General features: G+C 41.2%; 1 protein-coding gene across 1 annotated transcript; it reads left to right on the plus strand.

Moving 5' to 3' along the window:
* Positions 1-1,028: 1,028 nt before the first annotated feature.
* LOC145417322 (uncharacterized) lies at positions 1,029-14,778 on the plus strand. The gene is made up of 4 exons (XM_080286001.1): positions 1,029-2,020; positions 6,800-6,935; positions 11,444-11,650; positions 14,114-14,778. Exons 1-4 carry the CDS (start codon positions 1,033-1,035, stop codon positions 14,484-14,486), a joined length of 1,704 nt encoding a protein of 567 aa, XP_080142127.1. The 5' UTR covers positions 1,029-1,032; the 3' UTR covers positions 14,487-14,778.
* Positions 14,779-15,655: the final 877 nt, after the last annotated feature.

Here is a 15,655-nt window from a genome sequence, read left to right on the forward strand (position 1 = left end):
GGAATAATGAAACACCGAGCTATAATATGGCTGTATGGCAGTGTAGGAGTAAAAGGAAGATAAAGGCTGGAAGAAACAAGGAAATATCAAGAAGAGAGGTAGGACTGGTAACACTGGAGTTCTAAAGGAAGAAATGAAAGACATCAAACAATACAACCAGGCAGAACATAAAATGAATGTGTACTGTTATATTTTGCAACATTAAGTTATTCAAAACTTTCCTCCATCAGCATCAGATCCTTTAATTTAGGTGTGTTATAGCACATACCGATAGTGAATACTGTATTTATTACATCAGCTGTGATTGTATGTAATGAAACTTTGACACACTTTCTTGATGTGACAGAGGAGGCTTTGTATCCAAATGAACACTAAACATTACCAATCTGATCCAGCTTTACTTGACAGGTTTATAGTCAAGGAATACACTGAAATTGTTTTAAAATGAATATAAAATACAGGGGGAAGATAATTCAAGAACTACTGTATATATTTTGGTGTGACATTGATATGTGAAGATGAAGAATAATGCAGAATTTAATTTTAAGAGTCCATTGTTGGTAATTGTCAGCTAATTGAGGAACCAGTTTTTTCCTTGACCTGGCATTTCATTATGACATGATTCCCCGTCAGAATTTTTTATTTTGTTTTAGAGAAGGATGCATCAGTTTCCATAACAGAAATGATACTGATTGGAAATGGGAAGCTACCACTGTATAAGGTAATTTTTTACTTTGCAGCCAGATGGAAAAGAATAAAGTTTGCAAGAAATGCTCATAACAGGATACATGTAAGTGGCACTTTGTATGTGTATGTGTGTGTGTGTGTGTTGAATGAATGAATGTGCAGAACATTTCATACAGTATTTTGAGAGCTTTTCTTGTTCAATTTTCTGGCTTTTAGATTCTTTCTACTTCATGTATGTGGGAAACAGTTAGTGATGATTTAGATTAATTTTCATTTTACCATTGTACTCCAGCTACAACATTTAAGTTACATACATTTAAAGTGATTTTCTCCACAGGGACCACCATGTCGTTTAAAGGAGAGGAGGGGCAAAGTACAGCAGCCATTGAACCGATTGCAGTCAGTGGCTTTGCATCACGAGACAACACTGGGAATGAACCTAATGACATCATTTTGAACCCTCATCCCAGTCTGCCCTTCTCCAGTAAACTGACAGAGTCTTCCACAGTATCACATTTTAGGGCAGCTGAAGATATGAGAGAAGCTGTAAGGAGACGATCTAATATATATAAGGAAAATGAAGCAACCCAGATATGCAGTCCATTTGATACTAGTAGATTAGATAAAGTCACAGATAAGACTTTGATGCACAGTAATAACAAAGATACTTGTAAAGAAAAGACCACTAGTTACTCTCACACTGAGTTATCAAAAGAAATTTATTCCACTAATGGTGATAGCAACAATCTAGCCAAAGAATCAAATGATGTAACAAATGTACCCTTGTGTGAAGCTGAGGAAGTTAGTGATTCAGAGGCTGATAATATCACCGCTGGTGTACCTAATGATAATGTCATCAGACATACATTCTCTTTCTCACTGACAAGTCAAAGGAGAAGTGAGGAGTCACACAGGGAGACAGAATCTGAGTCACAAACAACAGTCAGTGGTCACATGTCAGAGGTGTCCATGCCCACTGATTCTGCACTTGGCAAATCAAAACCCAAAGTGAAGAAGCCTCGTGGAATCAGGGACTCAAGCAAAGATGGGAGAGACTCAGACTCCTCAGTGTCGTCAAGGAAGAGGGGATCAAGTAAAAAGACAAAGATCAAGTCCAAGTTTGCCCCTGGAAGTTTAGAGTACTATGATGAGCGGCTGTGTGGTCGTGTGTTCTCAGGGTGGGTGGAAGAAAGAAGATGGGTAGAGGCAGTGGCAGGATACAGGGATGTGATTGAGGTGGATGAGTGGGAGGTGGAGATGAATCAGCAACTTAAGGCCATCATCACCAGTATCCCAGGTGTGCAGGATGGAACCAGGTGGATAAACATTACTCGTAAGTTATCATACGTATTCAGTTGGATCAGAGTGTAAAGTATATACTGGTATATTTAGTTTTTGCTTAGCAGATGGTCAAGCTTTGTGAACTTTCATTTCTTGTATTATTTTAAGATTGTGCAGTTGTTTTCAGTCATTTTTGTTGATAATCTAGTACATGACAATTGATAATCTTCATCTTACAGTATCACCTTAGGTGGTGCATTTGTTTGCAAGTCCAGTTCACAGCTGAAATACCTGAGTTTGAGTCTTAGGTCAGTAAGATTTGAGTAATGTTTGTTTTCCTCTTGTCCCTGGCCATCCAGTAGTACAGTTGGGGACCTGGATATAACACTGACCATTATGGGTTGTACCCTAGGGGAAGATTAGGATTTGGCAAAAATAATTTTTCTGCCTTATCATCCTTTTGCACTCAACAGACATTAATCATGGGTTTTTCTCTAACACCAGTCATTCCTGTTACCTTCTCTTCATGCTTTTGCAGTCAGCTGGCACTAATCATAGGTTTTGCTGTCACCAGTTATTCCTATTACCACCTCTTCATGCATTTTCATGTACAGTCACTCAGAAAAGACAGTCACCCTCTCAAACCATGCCTTCTCTCTTCCGTTTTGATTTGGTAAAACTGCCTTGCAAAAAACACATGACTGGAACTCTAGACATGAACCACTCAGTCACTTGAATTTTGCTGCATTAAAAGGGAGAGGGAAGGTGGGGAGGAAAGGAAGGTTGGAACTGCCCAGGGTATGACAGGTATTGGTTTACGTAATGGTGGAGCTAAGTCATCATATACTGAGTCACAGGATACCTACAGACCACACTGTATATATATATATATATATATATATATATATATACTGTATATGTATGTATGTATATAGGCTATATGCTTTCTGGTATGCTTTACAGTGCTGAGCAGGCTTAAGTACTGCTTCAACTTAGTAGGGCCTGTGAGCAGCAGTCACAGTAGTTATAAGCCAGCCAGAAGGGGTATATTGGCTGCTTTCCTCTCAAACAAAACCATGTGAGAGACCTATGTCCTGCAGTGGAATGTTATTGGGTGATGATTTGATTTGATATACTCATACAGTACTGTATAAATGGTAGCTAAGTGAAAGCATGAATATGTATAAGATGCAGTTTGAGGTTATGCCAGGCAAAGGGACCACTGATGCCATATTCACTGTCTGACAACTTCAGGAAAAATATATAGGAGACAAAACAGAGCTGTTGTTTGTTTTTGTTCATTTGGAGAAGGCCTTCGACAGAGTCCCTAGGGAGATGGTGAACTGGGCAAAGAAAAAGCTTGGGATCAAGGAGTGGATGGTTAGAGTGGTTGTGGCTATGTTTGATGGTGCTCGCACCCAGGTGAGAGCAAATGGAGATTTGTGTGACGAGTTTTCCATAGATATTGGCATGCATCAGGGGTCAGAATTGATCCGCATATTATTTGTCATGGTACATAAAGCTCTCAAGTGACTTCAGGAATGGACTTCCATGGGAGATGTTGTATACTGTTGACTTGGTACTGATTGTAGAGAATGAAAGGGAGGCAGAGTAGAGATTCAGGAAATGGAGAGACAGAATGTTGCACAAGGGTTTGAGTGTAAATGCGGATGAAACAAAAGTGGTGATACCTAGGGCTGGCGGTGGGTACCATCAAAGTAAAGGGGGTGTGGCCATGTGTGGGTTGCCACAAGGGTGTGGGAAATAACTCCATCTTGCGTCGTGTTTGTGATAAGTGGGTGCCAGACATGGGACCGAAGCTGGCTTCGTCATCTTGAAGCTACAGTTTTTAGGTCGCGACTTCGGCTTTGTAACTTTCCAAAGGCTTCAGCTTCTGAGACAAGGGACTGGCTTCAGTCCCAACTGCTGACTAAAGCACCAGGGCCTGAAGATTTGTTACAGGAACAGAATACATTTACAACATGTGGAACAGTGAAACAGTGCTTCTTAATCCTGCTGTAAGAGGATCATGATGTGAACAGGTCTAGAACGTAATGGGATAAGCAGTATTCCCTACTCCATTAGTACAGTATCAGGAAGTATACAGGTCTAGAACATATGGGATTAGCAGTATTCCCTACTACACCAGTATCAGGAAGTGTGCAGGTTTAGAACATGACTAACCAGGACTAGCCTCAGCCGGACCCCTAGGGTCAACAAAAGTACGTAAGAGATAATGGTATGTACCTATTTGCCTCTAGGTAAGATGCAAGGTATTATGCACTCACTCACTTGTAAGGGCTCACTACACCTGGAGTTCTGATTTTCTTAGTGGCTGGTTACAGGTGGGATACTGTGACATGAAGCTGAGTATCAGCTTCATGAAATTCATACTGTTTCGACTTTGTCTTTGCGAATGTTTGCCTGCCTTTGCCTTCAACTTCATCGCTTTCCAAGGGTGCCAGCTTCGGCTTCGTGACTTTTGAAGGGCTTTGGCTTAGAAGCCAAAGAGCTGGCTCCAGCTTCATGTCTGGTGGGTCCATACGAGATGTAGTGGTATTAGGGGTTGGCTGTGAAATAATGCTGATTTCACGTGTGCATTTTGTTGGAGAGAGGACGTAGAGATTGTCAGGTGTGAAATGGATTGATCATGCTGGAGAGACTCTTGAGTATGTGGAGGAGTTTTGTTATATAGGGAATGTTTTATGCTGGAGGTGGAGTTGGAGCTAGCTCTGTGGTTAGGGGTGAAGGAGTGGTTGAAGGAAATACAAGGTTACCTCTCCTAACATTGAGAGGGCTCTCCCTTCATGCTAAGAGTTCTTTGTTTGTGGCATGTGTTCAGTGTAATGCTGTATGGTAGTCGGACCTGGACAATAAAGGAAGAAGATATTGGTAGGCTCAACATACAGAACTGAATATAATTAGCCTTGAATACAAGGCTGGGGGTGGCTAGGATTTCGATTGAAGAGTTGAATGGAAGGATGGGACTTGAATACGAGGGCAGTTCAGAAAATATCTGACCTTAGGCTCTTAAAAAAAAAAAATAGCTAACCTCTTTAGCTAAGACACTAATCCCTCTCAAAGTAGGCCCTTTTTTATTTGATACACATTGCCCAGCGTTCTTTCCACTGCCTGAAGTATTTTTCATAGTCGGTTTTTGGTATCTCCTGCAGGTGCTTCGTCTCATTCGTCGTGATCTCTTATCATGGATGAACGTTGCTCAAGACATGCAGGAGTGTGCACATCACAATCCAGATTTTCCGAAGACTGTTATAATTGGAGATGAGACTTAGGTGTATAGGTATGACCCAGAAACCAAAGCACAGTCATCCCAGTGGAAGCATACAGGGTCCTCTTGGCCCCCCTGCAAAAAACAAGCATGACAGGTCTGTAGCAAGGTGAAATGCACTTGCATGTTGACAGTTTTTTTTTTTTTTTTTCTTTTTTTTTTTTTTTTTTTTGCTACTGTGGGGTTGTGCATCACAAAAATGCACTAAAAAGTCAGGCTGTGAACAAACGTTACTGCCACGACGTTATCTATTGTTTTCGTGATGCAGTTCGGCAGAAGAGACCAGACCTTTGGAAAGCGGCAAGTTGGAAGCTGCACCACGACAATACCCCTGCCCATTCTTCTCAACTGATTGAGTAATTTTTGGCCAAACACAATATCCCGCAGGTCCAGCAGGCTCCCTGCTCAACAGACGTGGCTCCATGTCTTTTGGTTATTCTCCAAGAACAAAACTCCGCTGAAGGATTCCCAATTTGAGACGAGAGAGGAGAACATGATGAATGTGAGAAAGCACCTGCAGGAGATACTGAAAACCGACTTTGAAAAATGTTTCAGGCAGTGGAAAAAATATTGGCCTATGTGTGTCAAGTCTTTGAAGGGGAATAGTGTTCTAGCTCAACAGGTTAGCTATTTGTTTTTTTAGAGCCTGAGGTCAGATGCTTTCTGAACAGATCTTGTATATTGGCATTGTGACGAGGAGGGGTTGTTGAGATGGTCTGGGCATTTTGAGAGGGGGGGGGGGATGGCAGTTGGGTGTGGAAGATGAAAAGTGTGAACACTGGGGATAAGGTTGCAAGAGGCAGACCGAAAAAGACTGGGGACAAGGTCATTGAGTGTGACCTCAGGGGGACCGAATAAGGAGGCTACTAGAGATCAGCAAGGCTGACACAGTCAGCCATGATGGAGCTTTTATAAACAATATGGTATAAATTATACAAGTCACTCAGAAAAGAACATCACCCTCGTCTGGAGTGCTTAATGCCATATGGTTTTGTTAGCACTGCATGATGCACAAATGTGTAAAAACACACAAGCTTGGAGTGTACCAACAATTAATTTATTGCCTTCCATATCGACCCTTATGCAGTTGATGTGCATTGTTTGTTCTTCTGTCACCATTCACTGCCGCCCCCACTTCAGACCCACAGTTTATGTTAAAAAAAATAAAAAAACGACTACTGTATCTCCAGATTATTTTGTTCAACCTGGGAAAGAACCCTGATACTGATGGAGTTACTGAAGGCTAAATAGAATTCCTACAGTTCAAAAAGTCTTTCCATAGGTAAATAAAATTATCTGGTGATAACAGTAATGGAGTATAAAGTATGTAATGGTAATTAATTGGTTAAAGATTCATACAGTCAGTAGACATTAATGGTACATCTATTTGTCACCACTCATCACTTCTTCATGTTCTGACCACCCTCCTTCATGTATGTTTTATCTCATCTTTGCAGTATTAATCATTGGTTTTCATGTCACCACTTAATGCTGCTCCCACCTCTGACCATTGTTCTTCATGTAATTCCACACTCTTTGCAGCACCATCTTCAAGTCAAAATTACTGCCTGTGGGTGCTGTTACCTGCCCCTCCCCGCCCTGGACACTACTGGTTTACTATCACTGGTGTCCACGTTCAGCCTCAGTTTGGCCTAAGAATCATTGTCAAGGAAATCAGGTAAGTGGCATGCTGAAGAATTCATGAATCTTGGTGAATGGGCTCTAATTTATTATACCAAGAGTCATACATCTGTGCCTTTATCATTTGCCCTTGTATTCTGTTATTAGGACTGTAGGAGCCCAGGGCAAGACTGTATTGACATTTAACCCTCTCATACATGAGGGCTCGGTAAAAAATCCAGCCACTTGCACTTTTTCGATGCAGGTTGCATCCAAGTGAAATCCAAATACTCGTACTTTTTGACGCAAGTTGCGTCCAACCATATACAGGTAGGTTGCGATATTTTTTTGCCACAATTTTCGGTTGCATCCTAACCTGAGATGTGGACGCAGCGTGGATCCGGGTGACATGGAGTGTTGAGAGTCCCCGCAGACACACAAGGATGTTAAGCCAGGTGCTGCTGGCTGATGAAAGTGTGCAGTGAAGAAGCGTAAGATATTTCTGTTCCGTATGCCATATTAATCTTTCTAATAGAACCAGAAGTGCCATTTTATGAAAATCATTGCAAATAAATGCCCGGCAACTTTCTTTCAACAAGCATTGACAAAATGTTTATCCATCCATCCATCCATCATCCAATCCTACGTCGCCCCATGAGGAGCGTAGGAGCCCGGGGCTAGGCAGTTGGTCCTGACGTTTAAGATGAGAGTGACCAGCCTCATTCATCCCTGAGTAGCATTATGTGAGCAATAAACCCCAACCATCCCTTGGATATAAACCTTCAGCGGCTCAGTCCGATTGGAGTGCAATAATTACCCACTAAACCACCAGGCACCAAAATTTGGTTATATGGTTACCACCCAGTGTAGTAAATAATTTGCTGGTGTACAGGAAACCATTTGGCTTGTCACTCAGTGTAGAGTCTCCCACAGGCAGAAGGAAGAGGAAAGAAGGAAGGAAAGAAAGACAGAAGAGGGAGTGTAAAGTTACCCGTAGGCAGAATGATGAGGAAAGAATGAAGGAAAGAAAGACAGAAGAGGATGGAAGGAAAGAAGGATGAAGGAGAGGAAAGGGCAGACATCCGAGTGCAGCACTACATCGAGTGAGTGGATGGTGAGCGCCCCCACCGACCACAAATGAAATGTTTATATATCTCTAAAAAAACAGCGTTGAATAAATGAGTGAACAATAAAATATGATAATTTATTTTCTCACTTTTTTTTTTTCTGTTCATTAAGAACATCATTTATTCATTTATAACATGTAGCAATTTCATAACAATACATTTATAAATAAGGGCAGGAGAGAAAGGTGCATGAAAACATTTTCCAATGTCGCACACATCACTTAGTCAGGGGTGTATGGTGTGTAAGGTTTGGGCCAGCCCATGGGGGTTATGCAGTACTCGGAAGCAGTTGGATACAGGTTGTGGTGAAAGAGTTCGAGAGGGTTAAGGCAAGGGTGACCACTTGCTTGCTCCTGAGTGCCATTATGTGAGCAGCAGATACCAACCATCCCTCAGATATAAACCCTCATAGACCATATCTGGATGGAGTACTTTAACCCACTAGATCACTAGGCATGTTTAGTTTTATGATCACCACCTTGTGTAGCAAATGGTTGCTTGGGATACAGGAAACCAGTTGGCTCATACTCACTGTAGTCACCTAAAGGTGACATTACATCAGGTGCGTGAATGGTAGGTGGCTCTGCCTACCTGATGCATACAAATGATGCTATGGAGCTTGCTGATAATGAGTGAGGTCTTTGGAGATTGGTTCAGTTTTGTGAACTGTGATCAGCAAGGTCTGAAAGTATTCATCAGTTTTCTTTCCACACCATACATGCATAAAACCTTCCATAATCCCTGTATATTCACAATTGCATTTTTTTTTTTTTTTTTTTTTTTTTTTTTTTCCCCCCCGCCTCCAGATACTGTACTTAAGTGCTTTAACCCCTAAAGCGCTGGTCGTCGCGTTTGCGACACTCGCCAAAAAGGACATAATGGCGGATCGTCGTGTTTGCGATTCAAGTTAATTTTGAATAAACGCGGGCAAGGATGTTCCAGCTGGTATTGTCTATCAGTACCACCACCCTTTAGCTACAATTAGCATACTTTACCTTTGTACTGCTGACCTCCGTTGTTGCCAAGTATCGCATTTTTCCCCCCTCCTCCCCCCACCACGGCCCGGCCAGCCTGGCTGTGATACATGGCAGTGCTCTGACTGCTCAGAACTGTAAATCTGCGCTCTCCTCTCACAAGCAGTTTATCCTAATAGGAAACGCTTGTTTCCCCAGTTGTCACACTAGCTTTTTTTCGCACGGTTTGCCCCTGTTTAGCGTCAGTTTACCACAGGCTTTCAAAGTGACATTATGGCGAGTTCTAGCTCTTCCGAGTCAGTGCGAGCGGCCGACAGGAACGAGAATAAAGTGACGGGCGTAAGGCAGAATAAAAAGCGTGCTGCGGTGATCTTTTGAGAAGTACTGTAATATGATTGAAAATAATGTAGTATATGTGTTTTTAGCTGTGAAAATGGAAATGTTTGTTGAGTGATGGGAAGACCGCAGCCGCGCTGCATGTCGGCCGTACGCTTTGTTGATTTTAGCCTTATTTTCAGTGCTTATTGTACAAATACGGATTCCAAACTACCTGTACGTTGTAGTATAAAGTTTACTGTGACAGAATGAGGCTGTGGTAGAGGGGAAACTGGGTTGCTGGAGGTGTGAAAGTGAAGATTTTGTTACCCAACTTTGCAAGTCTCCACAAGTCCTTGGGTAGTCCATGAAGGCTCAACACCTGTCTCTGGAGAAAGCTGAATGTAAGTACTATCTGCCATACCAAGTATAATGTTCTAGGGTTAATCTCTGATTTTTGGCTAATATTTTCCTACAGGTACTCAGACCGCGATAAAACCCCGCCACCCGGGGGGGGGGGTCAGCTGTCCATTGGCCGCGCTTTAGGGGTTAACCCTTTGGCTGTGACCTATCATTTCTTGGTCATTCACCTGGACATGGCCTAAGTCTTTAAAAAATGAAAGTGCTGATTATAACTTTATTGCTGTTTTTCTAATGGGAAATGACTGTGAAGTTTCCATTTTTTACTGTGATAATGGTGGTAAATGCACCTTTCTACAAGAAAATTGTGATTTTCCAAGAAAAAGAAATGTGAAGATAATTAATTTTTGCTATTGTCTAACTTTGTAATGATGATGAGATTATTTACTTCAAGCAAGGTTTTTCACTTGTATATATTCTGTACACTAGACCCATGTACACTGTTTGTTGTCACATAAAAGAAATAAAAACTTACCGTCTTTATACGAGAAATTGTCATTTTCTGAGAAAAAATGTGAAAATAATTAATTTTTGCTATTCCTTAATTTTGTAATGATGTTAAGATAATTTACTTCAAGTAAGGTTTTTCACTTGTATATATACACTAGACACATGTACACTGTTTGTTGTCACAGAAAGGAAATCAAAACGTGCCCTGTTTGGACAAAAATAACAGATGTGTGGATTTGTGTGTGTGTGTGTGTGTGTGTGTGTGTGTGTGTGTGTGTGTGTGTGTGTGTGTGTGCTCCCGACACATCATGAAGAATAATTAGTAGGGCAACCACAGTTGCCTAACGTGGCCAAAGGGTTAAGTACTGTATTAAGATCCATACATTCCTATCACTCCAAAAACCAACCATTATCTAGACATCAGTTGTATGTATGTTGCCTTCTGAAAACTTGGATTTTCACCTTTTTTTTTTTTTTTTTTTACTATGTTATAAGAGGTAATCCATAACTAGTAATTATTATTTAATTTCAACAAGAAGAGGGTTATGTGTTGAAATAATAAGAAGGATGGGAAAGACAAGTTGGCATGGATTCATTCATTTGTACTTACAGGTGCTTGTGATAGGCACATTCAGTATACTTATGAGACTAAAAGCAGCCAGTGGCATACTAAACCTTTCAAGGTAGGCTTCTCTAGTCCAGTAAATTTGAGGGTGAAAGACCAACTTAACACGATTAAAAAAAAAAAAAAAAAAATCATCATCATCTGGACCTCCTTTCCCTCCGTAAGGTAGGGTGAGGAGTAGCAACATCCAGACAGCCCAAGTCTGCCCATTCCAATGGGCCGTGCTATTAATAAAGAGAGAGAGAGAGGACTAACCATTGTGAATGGCAGGACCATCACAGCTGCTGGAGCATTTGAATCACTAAACTGACTGACAAAATACAGCCTATTTCTTTAATACCATGAAGGAAGCATGGTACCTAGCACCAGCAGCTTCTTGATGATTCTCATTTCTTGACATTGGATCACTTTTGGGAACACCTCAATAGAGATTGATATGATAGACTTGTCCAAGGCTACATTGTCCATGTAAGGTTCTCTCAGTCACTTCAGTACAGCAGCTACTATAGTAATTTTTACTTCAGAGATCTCATACACCATCCATCTTGCATGTACCAACAACTCTCCTGAAAGTCATTGTAGGGACACTCGAGTTACATTAAGACAGTATTTTCCAAGTATTTTTGTGCTTCTAACATCAGTGTTAATTTTTCAGAGAGATCCACCCACATGATGGAGAGACAGCAGAGGCTCGATGCAGGCGGCAAAAGAAACGAGAAAGAAGCCAAACTAGTGGAGAACTAGAGAGTTTGGGTGAACAGGTGCAGGAGTGGTTGGATCAACTACGTAACCTTAATTGGGCATCATTTTGGGCAGCCATTGCCTCAACACTCAGCATTGCAAATATCAAGGAGGCTGTCAGGTAAAATATCACTTCATATGTAATGGTCATATAAGATAACATAAAGAACACTGTCATTGTTGTTTTTGTTGTAACCTATGACCTACACTGACCTGAACCCAGGGGACTGTAGAAACCCTACCGCTTCAGCCAGGTGCTCAGTGAGATGTTTTGCCAAGGGTGTATTATAGGACTATACATACGTGAACGAGGTGGAATTGTGTGGGGTGTATGTAAGTTGTATTAATTTGGAAAAGTTAGGTCTTGCAGTGGACCCATGTGGACTGATACATTTAGAGAATTGTTTAATGTAGTGCTGGTGATGAAGGGGGATGTTTTAAAGGTATATTGTATACTGCAGACAAGTTTCTTATTTTTCCATAATGATAGTGGTGTTGGTTACAAGAATGGGATGGAGTGTGAGCCTAAGCAATAAAGTATGTGTCCATCATCTTGAATTTAATGTACTTTTGTCTTGCAGAAGAATCAGTACAGGATGTCCAGGAATGGTTGGTCACATTCCATGATGATATATATGAGAAGAAAATATTAAAGGTACTGGAAAAAATGAATTAGCACATGTAGAGCAACTCCTTTCATTGTGGGTATCCAAGCAGTCAGATAGAGTTTGCTTATGTGCAGCAAGGATGATTGTGTTAAGTGACTGGAGACTGCACATGTGAATGCTCAGTGTGTATTGTTGTTGGCTAGATATTAGCTAGCGGCATTAGTTATAAAAGTATGGTGATTGCCTGCTGGTCTTGTGAGTTAAGGCACTCCAACCTGATGGGGCCTGCAAGGGTTTACAGTCAAGGGGTGGCTAGGGGTTATTGCTTGTATGATGCCATTTAGGGACGAGTGAGGTTTGTCACCCTTGCCGTACTGGGACTGAGTAGTCTAGCCCCAGGCCCCTGCACTCCTGATGTGGAGGAAAAGGATTGGATGATAGCTAGGTAGATAAAAGTATTGTTAGGTGTCAAAAAAAAAAAAGATGGAAGGGACACAACACAAAAGACTCGGGGATGAGATGCACCCAGTGTAAAACAGTAAAGGTAGCAACTTCATATGTTGTTCAGTCTCTAACTTCCAATGCTAGCCCAAAGGTAGTAACTGTTATACCTCTCAGTTATCATACCGGTATCTGTTTTTCACTTATCCCTCTCGGACATTATAACTTAAATTGTGGTTCCCTTCTTTTTTAATAGAAGTAACATGTAATTTGAATTAGAGTTGGGGTGATTTTTTTCCTTCCTTCATTCAAACCAGTTAGGTATATCTTTAGATTTACTGTACATTCAGTGTCCAGTATGGAATACTGCTTCTTGTATTTTGCAGTGATGAGAGTATTCATTCATTCATTCATCATCTAATCCAGTGTCATCCCATAAGGAACATAGGAGCCTTGGGCTAGGCAAGTTTGTCCTGACTTTTAAGATGAGAGTGACCAGCCTTGCTCATCCCTGAGTGACATTACGTGAGCAATAAACTCCAACAATCCCTTGGATATAAACCTGCACCAGCTCAATCCGATTGGGGCACCTTAATTACCCACTAAACCACCGGGCGCCATAATTTGGTTATATGGTTACCACCCAACATAGTAAATTGTTTCATGGTGTATGGGAAACCATTTTGCTTGTCACTTAGTGTAGAGTCACCCATAGACAAAAGGAAGAAGAAAGAATGAAGGAAAGAAAGACAGAAAAGGAAGGAAGGATGAGATGAATTGGCAGTCACCCGAGAGCAGCACTACATCGAGTGAGTGGATGATGAGCACTCCCACCTACCACCATGAGAGTATGGTAATACCTCAATATACGATACCCCTAGATGTGATACCCCAGCTTAAGGGTGGGGGTAGAAATACCACCATACCCCGCCTAACGATGGCCAAACCCCGGTTTAACGATGGGTTTTGAATTTTTTTTACCGATTTTGATGATATCTTAGACTAAACTTGTGTGTTTAGGTTGATTTATAAATTGTTTTTAAACGTAGATCAATGTGTTTTAGCTATAGGTGGAGAGAACATTATCATTTTTGGGTACAGTGTACTAAGCTTGATTTTTTCCAGACTTATGTATGACGATTTTCAGATTTTATTTGTTGGTTTTAGTGAGGTATTTACAGGTGTTAGGCTTAGGTTAGCTTCCTTGACAATTGTTAGGCCATTTAGATTGGCGTCAAACTTGTTTTGGGGCTCATTTGGGTGGGTTTTGGGCTTGGTTTGGGGGGAAACCCAAGGCTGGTAAACACTCCACATCCATCCATCCATCCATCCATCATCCAATCCTGCATTGCCCCATGAGAAGCGTAGGAGCCCAGGGCTAAGCAGTTGGTCCCGACATTTAAGATGAGAGTGATTACTTTACATAAAGTACCCCGATATATGATACCCCGCCTAACGATGGGGTTTTACTTAACCAATTACATTGTTAAACTGGGGTATGCCTGTATTAGTAATTTTATATTTTGTGTGTCCAGGTTTGTGGTGGTGCTGTTGATGACAGTGGTGCTGGGGTTGGTGACGTTGGTAAGGGAATCGCATCACGTTGCCCTGCGCTTCATGCGAGAGGGTGGCATCTTCCTCCATAATATCACACCATTTTTACAGTCCCTCCTAAGCTTTGTAGAGAAGATTGTTGGTGGATTGTACCTACTTGTGGCCATGGTGTATCGGGATCTTAGACGTCCCAGCCAACCCTCTCATCCTTCACCCACAACCTACACACCAGCCCTGACCCATACCCCAACAACAGGACCCAGAACTAATCCCTATGGTCCCCAGCAGATTAAATATGTACCTCCAGAGCGCTGGGTCTTCAGAACTGAAGACAAGGAGCCACCTCCTAGTTGAATATATACTATGGTAGGCTTTTGAAGTTTTATTTTGCTGTTTCATGTAGCTTTAGCCTCTTTTAGTTATTTTTATTATGTAATTTGTCTTTTTTCTACCTGCATACTGGCATTATATAAACAAGGATGATACTCTGTATCAGTGGCCCATGCACCAGTTCACTGCTGTTTGTCATTCTTTTTCTATGAATAAGCAATCGAAAATATAAACTGACATTAATTATATACAATACTTGCTGGTTAGAATGCACCAAGAAGTAAGGTATTTCAGAAAAAGGTTACTGGTATACCGTTGAACCTTGTAAAAAAATGCCTAAAATTGGCAGTCGTTCTAAACACCAGATAGAAAATCCTAACCTCTACATCCTGTGGTTATGGGATCCATAGGCGTGATAGGGAACATCGCCAAACACTCGCCTTGACCTTGTTTCCCTGAATATATGAGGCGCTTCAAGCCAGAGGGGCGACTGTGCAGTTTGCTTATTTGCTTTGACATCTAATTACCAAACTGTAATATACTTTAAACATACCATGTTTACAACCATTTTAATCATCTTGGCTAGCACTTTCAAGCTAAACAATAAAGTTTATATAAGTATAATTTTACCATTGTATAATTAGCCATGTCAGAGTTTAACAACTAATTACCGAAAATAAGCAAAATGCATGGTTGCCCCTCTGGCTCGGAGCACCTCATATGGTAGTACTGTACATATACTCTTAAAAACTGTTGAAATTACTATCATCGTCACCAAACACAACTTGTTTTCTACGTGAAGGCAAACTTTTATAAAAAATATCTCCATGGAAATGGCCCTGAGGACATAAGAAAGATGAGTAACCTGATGAGCCCACACCATGAACACCTTTGTGTGTGTCTGTAGCGACTGGGTGGGTTGTTTACAAATTACCACTGAGTGCGGGGTTGCCAGATCTGAAGCAGGGCTCATTATCAACAGTGATAAACAACAGTGGCATTGCTGTTATTCCTGGTGGATTAACTTCAGTCCTACAACCACTTGATATCTGTCTGAATAAACCATTCAAAGACAGCATCTGTGAGCAATGAAACGATTGGATGATTAGTGGTAAAAAGTCGTATACAGGTGGTGGGAATATGCGAGCTTCAGGTCTGGATGAGTTGTGATTTTATTTTCAAGACATGGAATG

The sequence above is a fragment of the Coenobita brevimanus genome, chromosome 110, assembly GCF_032717465.1.
Source record: "Coenobita brevimanus isolate Jiangsu-jjx chromosome 110, ASM3271746v2, whole genome shotgun sequence".
In the NCBI taxonomy this organism is placed as follows: domain Eukaryota; kingdom Metazoa; phylum Arthropoda; class Malacostraca; order Decapoda; family Coenobitidae; genus Coenobita; species Coenobita brevimanus.

Excerpts from the sequence above, each read along its gene's own strand:
- LOC145417322 (XM_080286001.1), top strand. The coding sequence starts at position 1,033 with ATGTCGTTTAAAGGAGAGGAGGGGCAAAGTACAGCAGCCATTGAACCG. Across the intron at positions 2,021-6,799 it reads CAGGTGGATAAACATTACTC|CACCATCTTCAAGTCAAAAT; the intron begins GTAAGTTATCAT and ends CACTCTTTGCAG. Across the intron at positions 11,651-14,113 it reads AATATCAAGGAGGCTGTCAG|GTTTGTGGTGGTGCTGTTGA; the intron begins GTAAAATATCAC and ends TTGTGTGTCCAG.